We start from the raw sequence: 23,621 nt of genomic DNA on the forward strand, positions 1-23,621 counted from the left end.
CAGAAAGAATTACTTTTAACCACTTTTAACTTCTAGTGGTTAATCCCATGTTTAAATAATATGCTTATCAATTATACCTTGATTTATCAATTTTAAACAATGTACATTTCACATTTTTTTTTCTGATTGCAAAAGTAATAAAACATTCATTGTGGAACACTTAGCAAATCACAAAGGAAAATATAAAATTGTTAGCATTCTACCCAGAGGTTACATCAATATTTTGGTGTAGATTTTTGTCTTTTGAAGAAATCTACATATATACATTTTTTAAATGAGAATAAAAGGTGTATTTCCTGAGCTGCTACTATATTTTTGGTTAGTAATTTCAATATCCTCCCAATGAAGTGAGAATTAAATTTTTTTTTTTTTTTTTTCCATTTCCATGTTTCTGTGAAACGTGATCCCTGTAGAAAAATACTCGTCTTCCAACTTGCAATTTCCCAGGAACAAAATTAAGCCTTTTAGATTGGTATCTTGAATAACATGGCATGGAATGCCATGAATTCTAACAAACTATAAATATTTTATCTCACAGTTCAATTTACCTTTTCATTAATGTGAATTAGCTTTAATGACATGCCAAAATATGTGAATTACAGTCATTCCATAGTGTCCATTACATGGTCAATAAAATAAAATATTAGCTGGTTAATTTAAATGATATGACAGCCAAGGAAAAGAGAAGAGGGTGAAGAGAGCTGAAGCAAATACAGGATAATCTTGGTGCTTGCTGAATCTGGATATATGGAAGTTTATTGTACAGTTTTCTACTTCTGGTATGTTTGAAAAAATTTCCATATTAAAAAAAAATTGTTTTCCACATCAGAAGTACTCCTCATACCGTTTTAAAATGCTAAGGAATGGAAAAGTTGAACGTGGTTCTAAAAGATGGCTTTGGTGCTGCCAAAGCTCCAATTTAAGAATGCCAGGCATGGAAAGAGTGTGTGGGAACCCATGACTGCAAACATTCATTGATGCTTTTGCAGTTCTGTAAGCTGTGAGATTTAGGCCACCTGTTAGTTTAGTTTGCTAGGGCTGCCTAAACAACAGACTAGTGTCCTGAACAAACTTATTTTCACACACTTCCGGAGGCTAGAAGTCCCAAGGTGTGGGAGGTTTAGCAAGTCTCTCCTTGGCTTGCAAATGGTTGCCTTCTTGCTGTGTCTTCACGTGGCCTATTCTCTGCACCCCACAGCCCTGGTGTCTCTCTTGTGTGTCCAAATTACCTCTTTCTTAAGGACAACAGTCAGATTGGCTTAGGGCCCACCCTAATGGTGTCATTTTAACTTAGTCATCCCTTTAAAAGCCATCTCCAAATACAGTCACATTCTGAGATACTGGGGGTTAGGGTTTCAACACATGAATTTGGAGGAAACCTGATTCAGCCCATAACATCAGCTAAGAGCCTGTGTAAACTCTATTAACTAAATGTTTAATGAATGGTTATCCTAGTGAGATACTTGCTTTTTTATTTTAATTTGATATATATGTTTTCAATCAGGTCAGTCATTAAGAAGGCATATTTGCTATACCAGAAGTAGTCTAGTGCCCCTATGGCCATCTCCCCTTTTCTTCCCCCCTGCTCCCCTCTTTTCCTTCTTCATATGTTTGAGCACCTTCTAGGTGCTGAGGATACACCTAACCTTCCTGGACTTTGTGAGGCAGAGGGGCAGGGGGAGAGACAGATAATAAGCACATAAAGAAATGAGTAAAACAAATCCAGATATCGCTAAGTATAATAAATAAAAGGGGCTGAGTACTAAATCCAACACATTGCAAAACCCTTGCTTTCTGAAGGAAGATAAAAAATGTCTCCCAAGAGTTGTGTAAGGGGTCAGAAGAGTATTCAAAGACAAATACCTTCTGTGGGAGACAGGGGAGGGTGGAGATGGGCAAAGCAGTGTGGGGAAGGGGGACTCCTGCAATAATGTCAACATTAAAAAAATTTTTAATTAAAAAAAATGTCAAAATAAAAAATAGAAAAAGATACACATATGAGGGTTAATTTTAAAATGATTAAAAGACAAAAATGTTATAATCAAACACATAATCTCTCATAAAGTATAATCCAAAATTTGCATACATTTTTCAAACAAAAATGTCATGCTTTTGGATTGCTGCTTTTCCCATTGAAAAATTCATTATTTGATCCTCAAATACTGAAAGGAAAAGTCTGAGGCTCATGTGGTGCATATATCACAATAAGCAAGTCGCTATTGTGTGCAGCAAGTCTGAGAAGAGAATGATCTTTGTATCCCAGAAATAAATCCACTTGATCACGGTGTATGATCTTTTAAATGTATGCTGAATTCAGTTTGCTAATATTTTGTTAAGGAGTTTTGCATTTCTGTGGTGTCAGTTCGCACTTTTCTTCTTTCATTTCTGATTTTATTTGGGTCCTCTTCTTTTTTTCTTTATGGGTTTGGTTAAACATTTATCAATCTTGTTTATCTTTTCAAAGAACGAGCTCTTGGTTTCATTGATCTCTTGTATTATTTTTTAGATGACATTTTCTTTATTTCTGCTTTGATCTTTATTATTTCCATCCTACTCATTTTAGGTTTTGTTTATTCTGCTTCTAGTTTCTTTAGGTGTTACATTACATTGTTTAATTCCTGTTTTTCTTGTTTCTTGAGGTAGGCCTGTATTGCTATGAATTTCCCTCTTAGGACTGCTTTCTCTGTGTCCCATAGATTTTAGATTGTGTTTTTATTTTCATTTGTATCAAGGTAGCTTTTGATTTCTTCATTGTTAACCCATTTATTGTTTAGTAACATGTTATTTAGCCTTTATGTGTTTATGTTTTTTTCATGGGTTTTTTCTTGTAATTAATTCCTAGTTTCATACCATTGTGATCAGAGAAGATGCTTGATATGATTTAAATCTTCTTAAATGTATTTAGACTTGTTTTGTGGCCTAACATGTAGTCTATACTGAAAAATGTTCCAAATGTGCTTGAAAAGAATGTATATTCTGCTGCTTTGATGTGAAATATTCTAAAAATATCAATTAAATCCATCTGATCTAATGTGTCACTACAGGCCACTCTTTCCTTGTTGATTTTCTGTCTGGAACACCTAGCCATTGATGTCAATGGAGTGTTAAAGTTCCGTACTATACTGTATTACTGTCAATCTCTTTATGTCCATCAATATTTGCTTTATATTTTAGGTACTTCTAATTGGGTGCATAAATGTTTACAAGTTAGATCTTCTTGTTTTATTGATCCATTTATCATTATGTAATTAATGTCTTTCTTTGTTTCTTATTATACCCCCTTTTTTTTTTTTTAATCCTCACCTGAGGATATTTTTCCATTGCTTTTTTAGAGAGTGGAAGGGGGAGAGGGAGAAGGGGAGAGAGAGAGAGAGAGAGAGAGAGAGAGAGGGAGAGAGAGAGAGAGAGAGAAACATCGATGTGAGAAAGACACATTGGTTGCCTCCCACATATACCCCAACTGTGGCCAAGGATGGAGCCTCCAATCAAGGTATGTGCCTTAGGAATCAAACCTGGGACCCTTCAGACCACAGGCCAACTCTCTAATCACTGAGCCAAACCTGCTAGGGCTAACCGCCTTTTTAAAGCTTATTTTGTCCGATATATGTATTGCTACCCCAGCTTTTTTTCCTTTTTTCCATGTGCATGACATATCTTTTTCCACCCCTTTACTTTTAGTCTGTGTCTTTTGATCTGAAATGGGTCTCTTGTAGACACAATATATATGGGTCTTATTTTTTAAAAACATTCAGCTACTCTATCTCTTTTGATTGGAGCATTTAATCCATTTACATTTAAATTTATTATTGATAGTTATATAGTTATTGACATTTTATTCATATTTGTGCTTTTTTAAAAAATTTATTCTTTTTAAAGAAGTGCCTTTAACATTTTTTGTTATACTGGTTTGGTGGTCATGAACTCCTTTAGCTTTTTCTTGTCTGGGAAGCGCTTTATCTTTTCTCCAATTTTAAATGATAGCCTTGCTGGGTAGTGTAGTCTTGGTTTAGGTAGGTCCTTGCTTTTTTTCACTTTGAATATTTCATGCCAATCACTTCTGTTGAAATCAGCTGACAGTCTTATGAGAGGTTCCTTCTTGGTCACTGTTTTTCTCTTGATGCTTTTTAATTATAATGTGTCTTGGTGTGAGCTTCTTTTGATTCATCTTTTTTGAGACTCTGCACTTCCTGGACTTGAGTCTTTTTCCTTCATAAAGTTAGGGAGATTTTCACTCATTATTTCTTCAGATAAGTTTTCAACCCCTTGCTCTCCTCCTGTTACCCCTATGATGTGTGTGTTGTTATGCTTGATGTTGTCTCAAAGATCCCTTGAACTATCATTTTTTCTGTTCTTTTTTCTTTTTGCTCCTCTGATTGGGTGTTTTCCACTATCTTGTTTTCCAAATTGTTGATTCAGTTTTCTGCTTCATCTAATCTTCTGTTGATCCCTTCTAGTGTATTATGATGTTATTGTACTCTTTATTTCTGACTGCTTTTTCTGGTTTATGTGTCCTTTTTTATGCTTGCTATCTTTGTTGGAGTTCTAAATTCCTTGAGCATCCTTTTTTACCATTGTTTTGAACTCTTTATCTTGTAGATTTCTTGCCTCTGTCATTTAGTTCTTTTTCTGGGGATTTGTCATGTTCTTTCATTTGGCACATGTTTCTTTGCCTCCCCATTTTGGCTGCCTCTCTGTATTTATTTCTGTGTATTCAATAGATATGCTATATCTCCCAGTCTTGGTAGGTTGGCCTTATGTAGTAGGTGTCCTGTGGGCCCCAGTGTGGCAATATCCCTGATTACCTGAGCTAAGTGCACCAGGAATTTCCTTTGTGTGGGTTTTGTGTGCCCTCGTTTATCATTGAGCCTTGATTACTATTGCCATGGCTGGGGTTGACCCTCAGGCTATCTGGTTGTGAGGTCTGGCCACTATAAGCTGCTTTGCAGGTGCCGTGCAGGGGCCTGACCCCAAAATCAGAATTTGCCACAGAAGGGTCTATTATGTACCTGGTGAGATATCCCTTTGGATGTGCCACTTGTGGAGATAATCAAGTGGTGCTCTCTTGTGGTCTGAAGCCAGACCCCAGGTGTTTTGGTTCTGGGATTTCTTGGTAAGGACTCTGGTGCAGGTCAATGTCAGATGCTGCCTGTGACAAGCTCTGGACTGTTAGGAGCTACAAAACAATCCATGATTGGGAGGGACCAAGCTGGGAACTAAGGCCAGCTGCCATCAATAATGGGCCTGGGGCAAGTCAGCAAAAACCCAAGGCACACTAAGACCCACCGCTGCCTGTTGGTTGCCTGTTAGGTTTAGCCACTAAAAGAGCCTCAGGTAGTACACAAGTTGCATAAAACAAATACTCACAGAGTCATTCACCAGGTAGGAGCGAATGGTGTTCACCAGGTTAATACAGATTCAACCTCAGCACCAGTGCTGGGTCTGAGCCATTCAGCAAAAGTCTCAGGGTTCACCAAGGCCAGCTGCCAACTGTTTGGGGCCTGCAGACCTCTGTGGTGGGATGGGGTCTAAAGGTGGAGCTAGTAGAGTTCACCAGGCTAAAGCAGATTAAGATTTGGCCGTGTGGTGGGAGGGCCATGTGGATAGTAGCCACAGGAAATGTGGCTAGTATCAGCCATGCAAGAAAATGGGTAGGGCAACTAAAGCCACACAACTCAGTTTTCCCCTGGGTATTTCTGGCACTCCTATGACATTGACAAGAATTACTCATGAGTTTGTTTGTTTTTAAATACTGGTGTGGGCCCAGACTGCTTGCCACTGATAGAGCCTTTGGCTGTGAGGGAATATGGTAATGCTGGGCCTTAGGGAGTTGTCACGGTGGAGCTAGTGTGCTCACCAGGCTAATGTTGTGGTGGAGGAGTGCTCAAACCAGGATTGTGACCATGGACCATAAGTGAGGAGGACTCAACACAGTGTCAGTGGAGGCTGTCCCTCCAGCCCTTGCCCTGAAGCCGCACTACTCAGTCTCTCTTGGACTCTGGCACTCCCCCAAGCTGATGTCCCTCTGCCAGAGCCCAGGGTGAATAGCGGCAAGTGAAATTTTGTGTGCTATCCCTTTAAGATGATGCCTGGTTTTCTAGTAGCCTTCCATCTCACCTGGGCAGATGGAATCCCCACTGATTTTCACAGCCAGATGTTATGTTCACAACCAGCACTGGTGTTTTGAGCTGCAGAGCTCTCCTGGGGCTGAGACTCATCACTCCTCAGGGGGGACCTCTGTAGCTGAGATATCCTTCTAGATTCTCAACTTCCACACATGGGTGCAGGGGGCAGCCCATATCACAACTCCACCCCTCCTAACAATCTCAACATGGCCGCTTCCGTATATTCCTTAGTTACATGACTTCTGTTCAGCTAGTGTTCAGAGGGTTATCCAGATTGATTGTTCTATAATTTAGCTATAATTCTGAAATGGTCCTAGAAGCCACATGCAGCTTCCCCCTACTCTGCCACCTCAGATGGGAATCTGCAGCTTATTTTACACATGAATCAAAGGAGAAAAGGAAGGTGCATGAAACACATTGGTAGTAGATTAAGGAGGCAGGAGAAAGCACGGGGGTGGAAATCTGTATGATTGAATAACAGGCAAAATGGAAAAACACATTTCTTTTACATTGGTGGGCACAGGATAGTTAATAATTAGCATTTACAGCACATAGAGATGGTATGTGGGCAACAAGGAAACAATGAGTTTTGTAGTTGTGCTCTGGTGGTCTTATGCTCTAGTGTCTGTTGCTGTGCCTTTGAGTGGTCTAGAAAATAAAATTACTCTGACATTTCAAAGGTGTGTCATAGATGCCTAAGAGCAATATACAGGGCTGACTTAAGATAAAGATGGACCTGTGCTAAGGAAGCTATAGGCCTGGGATGTGACTTCTCACTATGACCTACCCAGTTAGGAATTTGTGATCAGACCATTCTGTGTGGCTACTTTTGGTCAAGGCTGGTCATGTGGCCTCCCTGAGTTTGTCAGGTAAACTGTATAGTCCCTTTTTGTTCACAATATGATTCTTCTACTTACATCAAATTAATCTATGATGAGATGATAGTCACAGTGATTATCTTCAGGAGAGAGAATTTTGGGGGGTACTGGTAAAAGGTGTTTTTTTTTTTAGGTGGTGGTTACATAAGTGAGTTCATTTTATAATAATTGATATACTACAGTCATACTATACATCAAATAAAAGTTTTAAAAAATAAGCTGTCGCTATATTTAATTTGCTATCATCTAGTTTCCATATTTTACCATTAAAACAGATTTGAATATCAATAAACTCCTATTAATATGCCAGGCACTATCCTAGGCAGCAAGGATACCCCCAAAGCCTTTTTTTATTTAGCATAGCAGACTGCTTAATAAATACTCATTGGTTACACTGTGTGCTCATTTTGATAGATGCCACATAAAACAAGCTCTTAGGGAATACATTTAACTACTGAGTTAGTAGTTCTCAAACTATGGCTACTAGCAGCCACACCTCTTTCTAATCTTTTGGGTCAGTCAGCCAGACTCCCACATATTTCGCCTGGGATGGCCCATGGAGAGAAATCCATGCACAGTAGTAGCAGCTGAGTGTGAAGGTGACCACTCAGAACCTTACGACACTCCCCTATCTGACCTACTGACAAAGTCCTATTTCCCTGGTTCCAAACTCCTCACTCCATCTCCTCACTTCCTTACCCCCTCTCCTGGACCCTTGCCCAATGTGGCATCCTTGTTACTGAGTCTTGTTGACCAGCTATTTTTCCTCTTCTATTTGAATTCAAATTTTTGATGGTGACACAGGCAGGCAGCGTGATTAAGGCAGTGGGCGACCATAAGTACTTGCAAACCTAGCCTATTCAAAAAGCTATGAAGAAAAAACTCCCCAAGCCCAGATTCCTTCTATGTAGCAATGCTGACAAGACAGACACGTGAAGGAATCTGAGGCAGTGTGAGGTCAAGGGCACTTGGTCTATTTTCACTGGTGGCAACCACAGCAGAAGGAGAAAAAATAAAAGGTGTGTGCCCAGCAGTTCTCAAACTTGAGGCCTTAACATATCTCTTCTGTGAACAATTCAAGCCTTTCCCCATAATATTTATTATTTTCCTCTCTACAAGTACCTCCCAAAGTCCACACAGCTGCTCCCCTGGGCAGGCTGAGCCAGACCATGGCTCCTACTTGCCGGACTTCAACTGTCCTCCAGGCTTACCTGTCTTGTTGTTACAAAAATATATTATCTAAATAGTATTTCTACATCCCAATATCTTGTTGATTGAAACATCTTCTTACTGCATGAGTCAAGTTTGTCTAATTCTACTGACTCAATACACTTTATTCCCACTAAGAAAACATAAAAGCATTCTCAAATATGCACAACCACATAATTATATATAGGTTACTTAGCAATTTCCCCTACAATACAATAACTTGTCCTTCTCATTATTTCTCACCATTAGAAACCTGGCATTTGGGTTTCAGCATTCCCACCTAATTTTGGATTTTATGCACATCTTTAGCCAGGGCATCTCCTCTATTCCTATTTCAGACTCCAGCTCCTCTCTGCCGAGAGCTCTTCTTTATGTCCCTACAAATAACTGGAATGCAGTATTTGCATGTCCTACTGAGTATCCTCAGTATTTCTTCTCTCATTCTATCAAAAAACACTAGATCATTTTTTTATTCAACCAGTGCACACTGGGCATTTAGTATTACCAGTCACCACTGTGGCTGTTTGGTCAATAACAAAAAGACATAGCCTCTAGCCTAAAGGAGCTTACTTTCCTCTGGGAAGACAATCAGCAGAATATAACATGATTTGTACTACAATATCCAATTACTGGCAGCCTTACCATAGATGAACCAATGCCAAGACCTCAAATAATCAAAAGCTGTTTGGCCACAGTAAATATCCTCTGAAGAGTCTCGCTTGATCCCTAAAATGTGAAAATGTTTCCTCTTCATTCATACAAACAGGGTTTATGTAAACTATGCAAAATAGGTGAGAACTTATTTTCAGCCACTTTTAAGGAGGAAGCTGATGTGGGAGCATTTTATCAGCAGAATCTATTGCTTCACAAGTGTAATGAAAGTGAATTCAATACCTAAAAAATTTAAATCAAGTTATTTGAAAGATAAAATAGGGTACCTTTATAAGAACATAACTTGTGTCACATGTCACAAAAGCCACTCATGAAGTCAAGATACAGTGGAAATTGTATAAGGTGTGGTATGTCAAAGTCTGCTTGGTTGAGTCTGGGAGGCATCACAGAGGAAGGAACCGCTGAAGTGAGGTATGGAAAACTGGTAAAGCTCTGTTAAGGCAGATTGAGAGTGTGAGTGACACTCAGTTCAGAAGGAGCTGCAGACACACTGGAAAGGAGGTAGAAAGCAGCTTGGTACACTTGAGGAAGCACAAGGAAATGTGCCTGCGTATAGGGTGTGAGAAAGTAACAGAGGTGTGATGGGAGTCAGTCTAGGGAAATTATGAAAGACTTTGTATGTAAGATTAAGAATTTTATCCTATGGGTGATGGGGAACTTCAAAAGAAGTTTGAGCCCAGCTGGGCATGGCTCAGCAGTTGAGCATCAACCCAGGACCCAGGAGATCGTGGTTCGATTCCCAGGCAGGACACATGCCCGAGTTGCGGGATCAATCTCCAGTCGGGGGCGTGCAGGAAGCAGCCGATCAATGATAACTCTCATCATTGATGTTTCTCTCTCTCTCTCCCTCTCCCTTCCTCTCTCAGAAATCAATGAATTATATAAAAAGAAGTTGATTGAAAGCCATTACCAAATTTATGTTTTTGAAAAGTCACTCTAGGAGTAATGTCAAAAATAAGTCAGAGGTTAAGGTGGTAAATTTTGTTATATGTATTTTACCTCAATCAATCAGTGAAGGGGTAAAGATAGTCTGCAGAAAAAATGATGAAGATCTGGACCAGGGGAGAAGAAGCTAGGACAATGTGATGGGAATAGATGCAACAGACATCAAAGAAACAGAAAGAAGACAGAGTGACTGCTGTATGTGGGAAAAGGGAATGTAATTTGAGCAACTCAGCAGATGATAAAGTCATTCGATGAAAGGAAATTCAGTTTGAAATATATCAAGTTAGAAGGACATGGAAAATCTCGGGTAGAGAAAACTGGTGTGTGATTGGGTCTGGAGTTTAGGGGAGAAAAGGCTAAGCTGCAGGTAATGTTGTTTGGAGAGTCATCAAAGAATAGGTGAAAAGTAAATCTGCAAAGAAAAGAGAATAGAACACAGGAATATCAGGTCAAACTGAAGCTGGTGAAAGCTTGGCTTGCTTCCTACTTTGTCCCTTTGCCCATACACTGTTCTGAAAAATAAGATGAGTGATACATCATTGCATATTAAGCTATTAAGCATATTATGCAAAAAGCTAAATACTTAAATATTTTAAACATAAAAATACAGGGAAATCTAAAATGGAAATTTGGGATTAAGGAAGCATGATAGATTTACAGTATAAATATTATTAAGCACCTATAACAGTACTTGGCACACAGTAGATGCAAAATTAAATGTTTATGGAGGAACTTAAATATGAACTTCCATATTCAGTTTCTTGAAGTCCATAAAATGAAAGGCTTGGTACACACCTTCAAGCCAATGGGTTCTGTTATCATTAACTTGCATTTTTCATAAACACTACTCAAGTGCAGTACTGTCTTCTATGTATAACATAAATAATCTAATTATTTAAAATAAAATACGGAGGCAGTATCAAGATGTGATTTTATGTTGGAAGAAAACTATGTTTTTTCCCATATGGATGACGCCCTTGAGCTTTCCTTTTCCACAATCCTGGATTAACATGACCCGTGATGCCTCAAAGAAGAAAATATTTCTTTTGAAAGTATTTGGCTTATTTGGAAAGCTGGCAGTAAGGATAAGAGTGTTTCTTTCAAGCGGATCTAAGGGGGGCTGGGTTCATGATATGCTCCACGAGGATGACTTTCGCTAGGATGTTGCCAGAATAAGTACTGGGAACACTTGACTATCTAAGGATAGAGGACACCCCAGGGTTTGATTTAGCAGATAGATGAAGAGGTATTTCAGACTCCCCAGAGTCCTGGCAGAGTGAGGTATACTTCAAGAACTTTAGCTGACTTTAATTTTATGTGACCATTGTGAGTAGTCAGCATTAGTTTTTTTCTGCTAAAGGAAATTCTCAAACCATCTAAGAGTTAATTATTTACTTGAGAGTTCTAAATCCTGCTCCATTCACTCACTCATGTACAGAAATATTTACCAAGTGACTACTGGATACCAACTGAGAATATTAGATGGTGAGGTAAATGCAATCCCCTTCTAATAAGAAACTCTCATATTTTTACTTTTTCCTATAAGTAAGAGATTGGGTAAGTTTTTTCTTTCCATTGTAATAAACCTTTATGTCTAGTTGGGTGAAATAATAAAAATAAAAAATAAACACTCAAAAGCTCCTCAACTGTCTACCAAAAATTTAAAGTAGAAGACACTTCTCCAAAGAGACCATACAGATGGCCAAGAGACATATGAAAAAATGCTCAATGTCGCTAATCATCAGAGAGATGCAAATTAAAACCACAATGAGGTATCACTTCACACCTGTCAGAATGGCTGCCTTCAACAAATCAACAAATGATATGTGCTGGCGAGGATGTGGAGAAAGGGGAACCCTAGTACACTGCTGGTGGGAATGCAGGCTGGTGCAGCCACTATGGAAAACAGTATGGAGGTTTCTCAAAAAATTAAAAATGGAACTGCCTTTTGACCCAGTGATTCCACTCCCAGGAATGTATCCTAAGAATCCTGAAACACTAATCAGAAAGAATATATGCACCCCTGTTTTCATAGCAGCACAACTTACAATAGCTAATATCTAGAAACAGCCCAAGTGCCCATCAGTAGCTGAGTGGATAAAAAAGCCGTGGGATATTTACACCATGGAATACCATGTAGCTATAAAGAAGAAGGATCTCCTACCCTTTGGTAGTATGGAAGGACCTGGAGAAGATTATGCTAAGCAAAATAAGCCAGGCAGAGAAAGACAAATATCACATGATCTCACTTATATGTGGAATCTAAAGAACATTATAAACTGATGAACAAAATAGATTCAGTGACACAGAAGCATGGAACAGAATGATGAATCTCAGAGGGAAGGTGGGGGTGGGCAGGTAGGCAGGGAGAGATTAACCAAAGAATTTATATGCATATATGCATAACCCATGGACACAGATAACAGTGTGGTGAAGGCCTGGGTCGGGGAGTGGGTGCGGGGTGGAAGGGGGCAATGGGGAAAAAAGAGGACATCTGTAATATTTACAATAGTAAAGATAAAATTTTTAAAAAGGTAGAAACCTTAAGTATCTAGAATGTCATGCTAATTAATATACAAGTACTATTAGTAATTCAAACTACATGTTAAATCAATGGTATAAACGCTGGAGACAGTCCAGATTTTACAGAATTATTAGTGGTAGATATTAAACTAAATTTTTTCTCCTAAACTTTTTTTGTGGAGGTCACAAACAATTTATAGACAATGGATTTTAAGTTTAAAAAAATTTTAAATCAACAATATTTTCAGATAATCCATAAAAAACTGGTCTGATTTTCAGTCTTCAATCCCAAAAGATTTATTTACATAATTATATATATGTCCATATAGCCCTCAGCCTCCATAAAGTTATGTTTGGAATAATGAGCTAAGTCATTTGATTTACAAAAAACAAATATCAGCTTTACAAACATGAAAAGTAGTTGCTATTACGTATTTGCTTTTGCTGAAAAGGTTATGTATTTGCTTTTGCCAAAAAAAAGTTTGTTAACCACATTAAATACAAACCAAATTGTAAACCCCTAGAAGAAGAGGTTCCATGCACCCACTGCTATGCACATTTCTGCTGGTGAGACAGCAACGTAGCACCAAATCAGCTCTGGAAGAAACTGCAGTGTAAATCGGAGCAGCTGCTCCTCTCCACTGCGACAGAATTCAAAGAGCTGGTGACAGGTTCTAGCAACTGGAAGAGGGCAAAATGTTAAGTCAGGGACTGTACTGTATTTGAATAACACTGATATATAAAATATAAAAGTTTTTCCCTGAAAAAAAAACTCTATAGGCTTGTGACAAGTTTCTGAAGCTATAAAATATCTGCTTGGAAAAGTGCTAGCATAAATAGATGTCTCAATAAATTCCCAACCCACTACACTTGAGATAAACCTATGGTAAAGTTTCATCCATAGGACTTGTCTGGGTTCTTCTTATCCAGCCTCACATGTCCACCATGTAGGGAGGATCAGGGATAGAGGTTAAGTCAAGTGAAGAAGGGAGTAAAAATAATTAGCAAGATACAGAAGGATGTGGAGTGATCAAATAAGAGCAGAAAAAAATTGTGTGAAATTCATCAGTGTATCTGAAGTGCAAGGAATATACACTTATTATAGTTGAGCTCCTCTAACGTTCTAACATCAAGAAAAGCATGTAAAAATAAATAGAAAATGAAATTTATAAATGATAAACTATACAATGTACACATACAATTTTGAAAAGACAAGCAATTAAAAATTTAAAAAATTATATCCGGTTATTGGAAAAATATTCTTTGGTAGCATGTGTTATAGTACTTTTTAGTCTTTTTAAAGGGCAAAATTCAAATGTAACCAGCTCTAGGAGAAGCATGGGATTTTACAGAAGTTGGCTTATAAAGAAAAAGCAGTAAACTTGTGGTCTAATCCAGCAGTTCTTAAACTTTTTTATTTGAATCCCTTTATAGTCTTAAAAATATAAGTACCCCAAAGAGTTTTGGTTTTTGTAGGGTTTTATCTAGTGATATTTATCACATTAGGAATTAAAACAGAAATATTAAGAATTTTTTATTAATTCATTTACAAATAACAAAACCTATCAAATGTTAACATAACTTTTATGAAAAATAACTTTTTCTAAAACAAAAACAAAAAAACAGTGAGAAAAATGTCATTGTCTTACATTTTTGCAAATTTCTTTAATGTTTGGTTTAATAGAAGAGAGTTGGATTCTCACATCTGCTTTTGCATTCAGCCTGTTAGCACAAATCACGTAGGGTCAGGAACATTCTTCTGTATGCTCACGAAAGAATGTGAGTAAAAAAGGCAAATCGTGTCTTAGTATTAAAAAAAATCTTTGATCTTGAGTATCCTTCAAAGGTCTCAAGGACTTGCTCAGACCACACTTTGATAACCACTGCTCTAGTCTAATCTCCTTACTTTACATATAAGGATGCTAGATCTCAGAGAGATTAAGTGAGAAATCCAAAATTAGATGGCTTGCTAATGATAGAATACAGATCCTAGAAGGTTCTTCTCACTTCTCTTGGTTTAGGTTCCCAATCAGTAAGCTAGAAAATATACCCTAATAACCTCTCCTGTCCACTCTAGTTAAAAGGACTATCACAATGTACTACCAAAAATCTTTCGTCTTAGATAAAAAAGAAAGAAAAACCAACAAACATGATATATTCTACTACAGGCATACAGTGTTAGCATTTGAATTAGGATCTCTATCTGAACTGAAACACTAAGGCAAATTCTCCTACACTCCATGCAAGCTGGTAATGACAAACTACACAGAAAATATCCTAGAGAAATATGGAAAGCAGGTTAATCACAATATCAGCATTTATCACATTTTCTGAGTCTGGAATACAATTCATAATATAAACCCAGGAAATTTTTCACAAGTACTGGCTGAAAGGGTGGTAGGTATATTAAGAGACTGAAAATAGCCTGGCTGGGCATGGCTCAGTGGTTGAGCATCAACCTAGGATCCAGGGGATCGTGGTTCGATTCCCAGTCGGGGCACATGCCTGGGTTGCGGGCTCGATCCCTGGTTGGGGGCGCGCGGGAGGCAGCCAATCAATGACTCTCTCATCATTGATGTTTCTATCTCTCTATCCCTCTCCTTTCCTCTCTCTGAAATCAATAAAAATATCTTTAAAAAAAAAAAAAAAAAAAGAAAAGAAACTGGTAATAATATGGAACTTTTTAGATAAAATGGAGTTGTTCTAAAATACAGATATTTTTCATTCTCTGGACCTTATTTTGTCTCTGTCTCTGTCTTTTTCTATATATATATATTACTTATATATATATATCAGGTAATCTTCTTGTTCATCCAGAGATGATTTCCTTTGTAGTCTACCAGATGATCCAAATCTTCTTTAAATGGATCGTAGCCTTGTTCTTTTAAACAACGTAGCGCCCAGAAAAGTTGGTCTAGTGGAGGAAATTCTTCCCAAGGAACCCACTCCCAACCTAAAAAAGAAAGATACCAAATCAGTTTACTTAGTTGAAAGGAAATAGAGGTTATTTATTTTGGCAAGTTAACCTATACTTGAAAAAATTAATTAGCCTGCCTGGCGTGGCTCAGAAGTTGAGCATCAACCTATGAACTAGGAAGTCACCAGTTCAATTCCCAGTCAGGGCACATGCCCAGGTTTTGGGCTTGATCCCCAGTAGGGGGCATGCAGGAGGCAGCTGATGGATGACGTTTCTCCCCCATTGATGTTTCTATCTCTCTCCCTCTTTTCCCCTCTCTCTAAAAATCAATTAAAAACTAATTAAAATTTAAAATAATTTGCCACTGATAGAAAGTACAATAGTAATGCTATGTATTAGCTTGGCTATGCAAACAATTTGCGTTTAGAATGAAGATCTTAAGAATGATGATCATTTAAAACATGCCATTATTTGAACATGAAGCCAAGTTTATAAGGTCCACACTATGGTAAAACCCAGATTTAGTATGATTCAATTTTTTTTTTTTTTAGTATGATTCAATTTTCATTTAAACATTTAGTTAAACAAACTGCACAGAACTAGAGGTTACACTACATTAAAATATACCAGTTTCCTCACCTATAATATAAGGTAGATTACAAGATTTCTAAGCTCTCCACTATCTCTTAAAAAAGTAATGGAAACTGTAGAGAATAAAAAATATTCTGTGCCATGGTATATCTTAGACTGAAAGACAAATGCAAGGGGACTAATTTTTTTGAAAAATCTACTGACTCAAGAAAGATTTAACAGTGTCTGTTAGTTGTAAAATACATGAAATCCTAGAAAAAAATATTCTAGGGAATGGCATTTTCTTTGATGTAAATACATAAAAGCACAGATGCTCATGAAAGGTGAATATATAAATATTATGATAGTAAGATGTATACTCCATGTTCTAAATAAGTTTCTTTATGACTACATGAATATACCTATGTACAAGTACTGTTTCTTCCATTAACTGTTTCTCAGCCTATAAAATACAGATATGTAGTTTAACTCTGGGAAGGCAAGGAACAGAGAATCCATGAAATTGAAATAAATTCAGGAAGGGCTTATCAGCAACTGTGACCACACACATAACAGAGAGAGGAGCCAGGGTGGGAGAGAGAGAGATAGAGTGAGATATTGCCCAACAAAATGTTGCAAAATGCTAAATTAACTGAGTCTCAAGAGAGCTTCATCCCTTTTTCCTGGCACGGAGTTCCTAAACCTTTTGTCATTTCCTGAGTGACAGAAATGAAAAGAGCATTTTTGTTATCCATAAAATACCCCTTTCATCCATACCTGAGTTTTTGGTAATGAGATGACTGGTGCCTGGGGGCCCCTAGATAGCTTCAGGATGGGGGCTGGTCACCAGAAAGACCATGGCATGATTAGAGGGTTGGAACCTTCAGCCCTACCCTCAGGCCCCACCTTAGAGGCGGGAAGGGGAGACTGAGATTGAGTTTATCACCTGTAGACAATAATTTAACCAATAATAAATTCTTAGGTAATGAAACCTTCACAAAAACCCTACACAACTCAATTTGGAAAGCTTCCAAGTTTGTCAACACATTAAGATGCTTGGATGGTAGCATGCCTGGAGAGGGCATGAAAGCTCCATACCAAGGCCATACCTCGCCTTGGGCATCTCTTCCATTTGGCTATTCCTGAGTTATATCCTTTATAAGAAACTAGTAATACAAGTAAAATATTTTTCTGAGTTCTGTGGGCCATTTTAGCAAATTATTGAACCTGAGAAGGGGGCCGTGGGAATCCCTGATGTATAGTTATGTGGTCAAAATTACAGGAGGCCAGGACTTCTGCATGGTGTTTGAGGTGGGGCAGTCTGTGGGACTGAGTGCTTAAAACTTTTGAGATCTGACGGTAACTATGGATAGATAGTGTCAGAATTGAATTGAAATGTAGTCCAGCCAGTTGCTTTTTGGAGAGCTGGAAAATTAGTTGGTATGAGGAAAAAACACACACATTTGGTGTCTGAAGTGTTGTGAGTAAAAACAACTCAGCTCAGACTTTGCTAGTTCATTTTATGTGATTCCAAGTAGTTACTTTATTAAACATTTGCATGACTCAAAAGAACTTCGGATAGAACATACCCTTTCATTCATTCAATCAAATCAATCTCTAAAACACGTCAGACATGATTTATTCATTCTACAAATATCACTTCCCCAGGCCTCTGCATACATGTCCCCTTATCAGAGGCCCTTCCTGACCATCGTGACACAGCACACATGTACCACTATCCTTACACAGACTTTCCTTCTTATTCCTTATCATTACTATTGTAAAATATCTGCTAATTTGCTGCCTTTTCCCCCAGGAGGACAGGGACTTCATTCTATACATCACTGTTTCTTTAGTGCCTGCCTAGAACAGTGTCCGGAACACAGTTCTCAATGAGTGTTTTTTGAATGAAAACAGTCTTCCATATTAGAAAAGAAATTAAATATTTAGAGGGTAGGTCCACTACATGAGACCACTTGAATAAAGTTTCATACGGAAAATAATATATTCAATAAGTTTGATATTTTTCTCTTTAGTTCCTTTTCTCATAGAGTTTTATCAAATTTGAAGAGATGATACATTCAAACCCCTTAGAAGAATGCTTAATATGGAGTAAATAATAAACATAAGTTATTGCCATTAAAGTTCCTAGAGCACTTAATTCAACAAAGAAGATAATAGATAACTGTTTTGTCAGGTTAATCATTCTCTATAAAAGGAAGTCATTACCTCTTTTGCACAGGTGAGAAACCTGAGGAAGGCACATTAAATGTTTTGCTTAAAATCATAGTTTGTAAAAAAAATAAACACTAACAATAAAACTAACATTTACTGAATATTTACTGTGTTCACTAGGTTCTTAAATGTATTAACTCATTTTCCCCTTACAACAACTCATCTGAGGTAATTAATATTATCACAGATGAGAAACGAGGCATAAAGAGGATAATAACTTCCCCAAGGTCACAAATTTCTAAGTGAAAGAATCAAAATGCAAACCAAGTAGTCTGGCTCAGGTGCCGGTTCTTTCCTGTTATGTCCTTGTGACTCCAGGATTTAAGTATATTTATATTTCTATATGAAGAAAATCTAATTCTCCTCATATGGCAACATAATGTAATATTCCTTCAGAAGTTATACTCTCCTAAATAAAAAATGCATTACTATAGATAATTCTCTTACTTTCATTTTTTTCAGGCTCTACATTCTTAGGTTCTGAATCATGAGTCATATCCACCTCTCCTTTCATTAGTATAGTGACATAATGGTAATTCTCCTTCTCAACAAAAGAATTCACAACCGAGGCAAAGCGAACATTTTTCAGGTGAAGAGCTGCTTCTTCCCAGGTTTCCCTTTGGGCACATTCTTCCCAGCTTTCACTGAAAAACAGAAACATACCATTGTATTCAATTCTATCCACTTATTTTTTGCCAGAAATTCTTGGCTAGAAATTTCTAGTGTAAAGCAAAAAGAACTGTAATTGGTTCATGCGTTAAAATAATAAATAAATCAAACCCTGCCTTTGACATTCTGTATATCCTGTATACAGTTATCAGAAGACAAAAAGGACTTCATATTGAGTAACAAAACGTGAGCATTTAGTAAATTCAGTACTAGTTCAGATGCCTGGAAGCAGTATGCAACCAGGAGGCAGTTCAGTATATTAGTTAAGAGCACAGGCTTGAAGTCAATTAGACCTAGGTTTGAGTTGAAATCTATTACTTCCTACCTTGGATAAGTAAAAAGAGAATAATGTTAGTTTCTCATGGGGTTGTTGTAAGTGTATCAAGAAGTGGACTATGTCTTTTCTTGTAGTCTCAGAATTTCAGTCTACGCCTCGAAATTGAGAACAGGCACTATGCACCTCTAAATTCCAAAGAGGACAGCAAAAGAGCAAACATGCCATGTGAACTCTAGGGTTTGCTAAGAAAAGCCAGACTACATTGAAAGTCGAGAGATCTTCAGGAAGGAGGAAAGTTATGATTTTTCAGCCTTGTAGGAATGTTTCCCTTCCTCCTGATGAGAGGCCAACTCTGCCCCCAAACCAAGTGAGAGGCCGGTGCTCGAGGAGAATTAGTACTACAGACTGGGTGTGACTCCCAAGAAGGAGATGCTGGCCCTGTCACTCCCCTGCTGAAGGTATGCATGGTGAGTGACAGAAACTCACAGGCCTACCCCAATGCATTAGAGTAGAGGTGGTAGAGGGGTAAGAGCTCTTGGGTAAGTCTGAAATGTGTCCCTTGGTGTGTAGGGATACATGTGAACACAGCAGCTGATGCTTATCCCCACTTTGGAAATTTGGAAGGAAGGAGACTGGCTAGAGCAGCCCACAATTACTGAGCAAGGAAAAAGAGCAGCAGTGAAAGCATTATTTCCATTGTGAATTTCCTATGGGTCAAGCAGATGGTACACCACACTGCTGGGGACCCCAGCAGAAAGAAAATGTAGGGTAGTGTGCTAAAAGCAAGAGCTAGCAGAGGGGAACCAATATCACAGTAAGTTGGTCACTTATGTCAGGGAACTGTGCAGTGCAGAAATTCTTGAAAGACTTCCAGACAGCCAAAAACATATCCTGAGAAAGAGCACACACATGTGAATAACGTATCCAGAGGGCACCAATGGATGGATAACAGCAGCACCAGACCTGTAAAAGGTTTGGCCACTTCCCTCTTTCCCCAATACACTGTAGAGGGAAGGAAACTAGAAACAGTGAGAAGAGAAGGTGGAGAAAGAGCAAAACAATGGCCCACATCTCCTTTCCTCACCACAGGGCAGAGATAAATGCTTGGAAGTGGATCATAATCACCAAAATGTGATTTATTTTTATAATCAAGAGAAGGAAAACAATAGAATTTGCAGGAAATATCATGAAGCAGCAGAAATGGGAAAGACAAATTATGTGTGAAGACAATGGAAGGAGAAGATAAAGCCATTTCCTGTTTGTTTTCCATAAAATTTAGCCCACTCAGTATACCAGTTATATAAAGAAAAATAACAGCATACATGTGAAGAACTTAGCATATCTAGCACTTAGTAAAAAGCTCATTACAGTCCAATGTTGGCTCTTATCAGTTAATAATTTAGTCAATACTTCAATATTATCTTGTGTTATTGTTAAGACTGCTATCTCTAGCCATTGCTTTAGTAATTATACATTCTAAGTAGTGCTTAGTTTGTGATCTAAATTTGGCTAATGCCCACCAACAATTGATAAAGTAATATGGTGTGCCTGCCTGGGGAATTTGCTTCTTAATCTAGAAATTTTATTATTTATTAACTGATAGCTTATCTTAATTCCCTGAAAATGATGAACTTACTGATACTTTTTAAAACTCTGAAGACCATTAAAAAATTCCATGTGCTAAAAGATAATGAGAATTCCACAGTTTATAAAGAACAAAGTCTGATTAAAAAGCACTAGGATTAAGCCCCTACTTCTAACTACCACTTTATAAGAAATAGGTGGACCCATATTCTTCAATATACCATGGGGAAAAAGGGGAGGGGGTTAGGGATTTTAAAAAGTTATTAACCGCATACAATACGTGCCCCTCCTTTGATACTGATTGGTACAAAATAGTAAAAAGACATTTACAAGACACTTGGGAAAAACGGCAAAGACTGGGTACGATATTAAAGAATTATTGTGTTAGGTGTGAAAATAGTATTGTGGTTATGTTTTTTAAAGTTTATTACAGATACATACCTAACTATTTAGGGGTGGTATAATAGGGTGTCTGAGATTTCTTTTGAAATGGTCTAGAAAACAAGGGTTGTGTGTGTGTGTGTGTGTTTGCAGGGGAGCAGTAAAGATGAGACAAGAACAAGGCAGGTGATGGGTATAAGGGTTCACAATTTTCTCTATTTTCATGTATGTTTGGAACTTCTTAAACTAAAGGAAAACCAAGCATTGGGTCTGAATGCTTTAGATGCTGTTTATCTGCTATTAACTTGAACCTTATTTTCACTTCAGAATGCGCCTTTTGGCACAACACCAGGCTTTCTTCACTCTGTGTAGCACTGCCTCTTAACTGTACAACTCTGTCACTCTGATACAGCATCAAATCACAGAATGCCAAAGCAGAGAGGGATTTTCAAGAGTACTTCGTACGCCTGCATTTTAAAGATGGGGAAACTGAGGCTCAGCGAGTTTCACTAGCGCGCAGCTGGACCAACACGGGCAAGAGCTAGTCCACATACCTGCGTACGTTTAAATTACCGGGAAATGGCGCAAATGTCTTAACCGACGACGCGCGACTGCTCGAGGTTTATAAGTACCGCCTCTGCGTCTTTCCCGCGTACGCACTAAGAAAAACACCCCTCACAAACCAACTAGGGCAGACGCGGAGATGAAAGCACTGGGCAAGGACACCCTTCTTGACCCGCACCCAGCTCACGCCCCCTGCCGGCCGGCGCCTCGTCCCCCGGCGCACCGCCCGCCTTCCCCGCGTCGGTGAGGCGGCCGCTTACCCGAACTCCAGGTGACCCCCAGGAAGTTGGAAACTGCCAGCTCCAAACGACCCTTTCCTCTTTCCCAGGAGGACGGACCCAGGATGCCTGCAGCTGGTCACCACCACCCCCACCCCGACTCCGGCCCGGCGCGCCCGCGCCTCCGCGCCGGCCATAACCCGCGGGAGCGCCCGCGAGCCGCGGCGGAAGCGACGTTGGCCCCGCCCAGGGCCACCACCAGCCCCCTCCCGCGCCTGCGCGGCGCCGGGGGCTCGGCCGGCTCAGCTTCGTGCTGCGTGCTTGGGTCACCCACGGGTTTCCCCTTGCGAGGTGGAGTAATTGCTCTCGAAAGGACTTTCTGTTGCGCCTTCGACAGTCTTTACTCTCAGATTCCTCCAAACGATGCGTTTACCAGCCACCTGCTTTTATACGCCTGAACCTTTGCGCATCCTATTGTTTTTTCTTTGACCTCCACCACAGTAGACTCATTCTCACTATCGTTCAAATCAGTGTGGTGCCCGGGCAAGGGCACTTAGTGTAGAAACTAATAGAAATAACTATTCACAAATTATGGGGGGAAATCGGACTAAACAATAAATTGTTCTGGGAGTTTGTAACCTATTCAGGAGGAAAAACAGACACAGTTCCAGTTACTTGCACACTTTTAACCAACACAAAATCCCAGCTGAATCAGAGCTGTAATTAAAACAAACCATAATTCTCCCTCTGGATGAAAAGGATTTTTTTTTAAATTAACAAATTGTTTTACTTCTACCAAAGTAATGTGCACATACTTTTAAAAGGTCAAATGGTACCACAAAAATGGCAACAAGAACAATCTTACCCTCTAGTTCTCTTCCCAACTACTTTCAATTCTTTGAACTGTTATTTTTGATATTTGTTTTCATATTTCGAAGAAATATGTTTATTCTGCATTTTATAGTAAATAAAGATTAAGCTTTGTTACAGCATCTCTTTCTACTCACAAACACATCTTCAGTGTGCTGTGCACCACAAAGGTATTCTATATGTTTTTCCAAATAAAAATTGGCAACAGGTAAAAATGATAATATATCATGACTGAATGGATTATTCCCAGAAATACAAGCTTGGCTTAAAATTTGAAAAATCAATCAATGTAATTCACCATATTAACAGATAGAAAAAGGAAAACATATAATCATCTTAATAGGTGCAGAGTAATATTTTAAACAAACAAACAAAAATAGATGGAGAAAAACATTTGACAAAACTCGATACTCAAACATGATTTTAAAAAAACTTTAAGCAAACTAGAAATAAAAGGGATTTTAACAACCTGATATAGGGCATCTAGGAAGGCCTGCAGTCCACATCATATTTAATTATTGTTAAGGGCTGAATCATGCCCTGCCCCAAACTTATTTGTTGAAATTCTAACCACCAGTGCTCACAATGTGACTGTTTTATAGCTAGGATCTATAAAGAGATAATTAAATTAATATGAGGTCATTAGGGTGGGTCCTAATCTAATAAGACTGGTATCCTAAAGAGGAGGAGGTTAGGACACAGAGAAGAGACCATGTGAAGACATAGGGAGAGTACAGCCATCTGCAAACCAAGGAGGGAGGCTTCAGAAAAAAACAACCCTACTGACACTTTGGTCTTAGACTTTTAGCCTCCAACATTGTAAGTAAAAAAAAATTCTGTGGTGGTGCTTTGTTATGGCAGCTCTAGCAAACTAATACAATGGTGAAAGACTAAGATTTGAGAGAAGCAAGGATATCCACTCTCAGAACATTTAGCTATATTTCTGGAGGTTCTAGTTAGTGCAACCAACAAAATCAAGAAAAGAGC

The 23,621-nt window shown here is 38.5% G+C and overlaps 1 protein-coding gene across 1 annotated transcript; it reads right to left on the minus strand.

Moving 5' to 3' along the window:
* Positions 1-13,737: 13,737 nt before the first annotated feature.
* On the minus strand, positions 13,738-21,961 carry NUDT15 (nudix hydrolase 15). The gene is made up of 3 exons (XM_016219527.2): positions 21,807-21,961; positions 18,519-18,715; positions 13,738-15,302 (listed from the first exon to the last, which is right to left on the minus strand). Exons 1-3 carry the CDS (start codon positions 21,959-21,961, stop codon positions 15,142-15,144), a joined length of 513 nt encoding a protein of 170 aa, XP_016075013.2. The 3' UTR covers positions 13,738-15,141.
* Between the last annotated feature and the right edge of the window lie 1,660 nt (positions 21,962-23,621).

The sequence above is a fragment of the Miniopterus natalensis genome, chromosome 2, assembly GCF_054644295.1.
Source record: "Miniopterus natalensis isolate mMinNat1 chromosome 2, mMinNat1.hap1, whole genome shotgun sequence".
Classification (NCBI taxonomy): Eukaryota; Metazoa; Chordata; class Mammalia; order Chiroptera; family Miniopteridae; genus Miniopterus; species Miniopterus natalensis.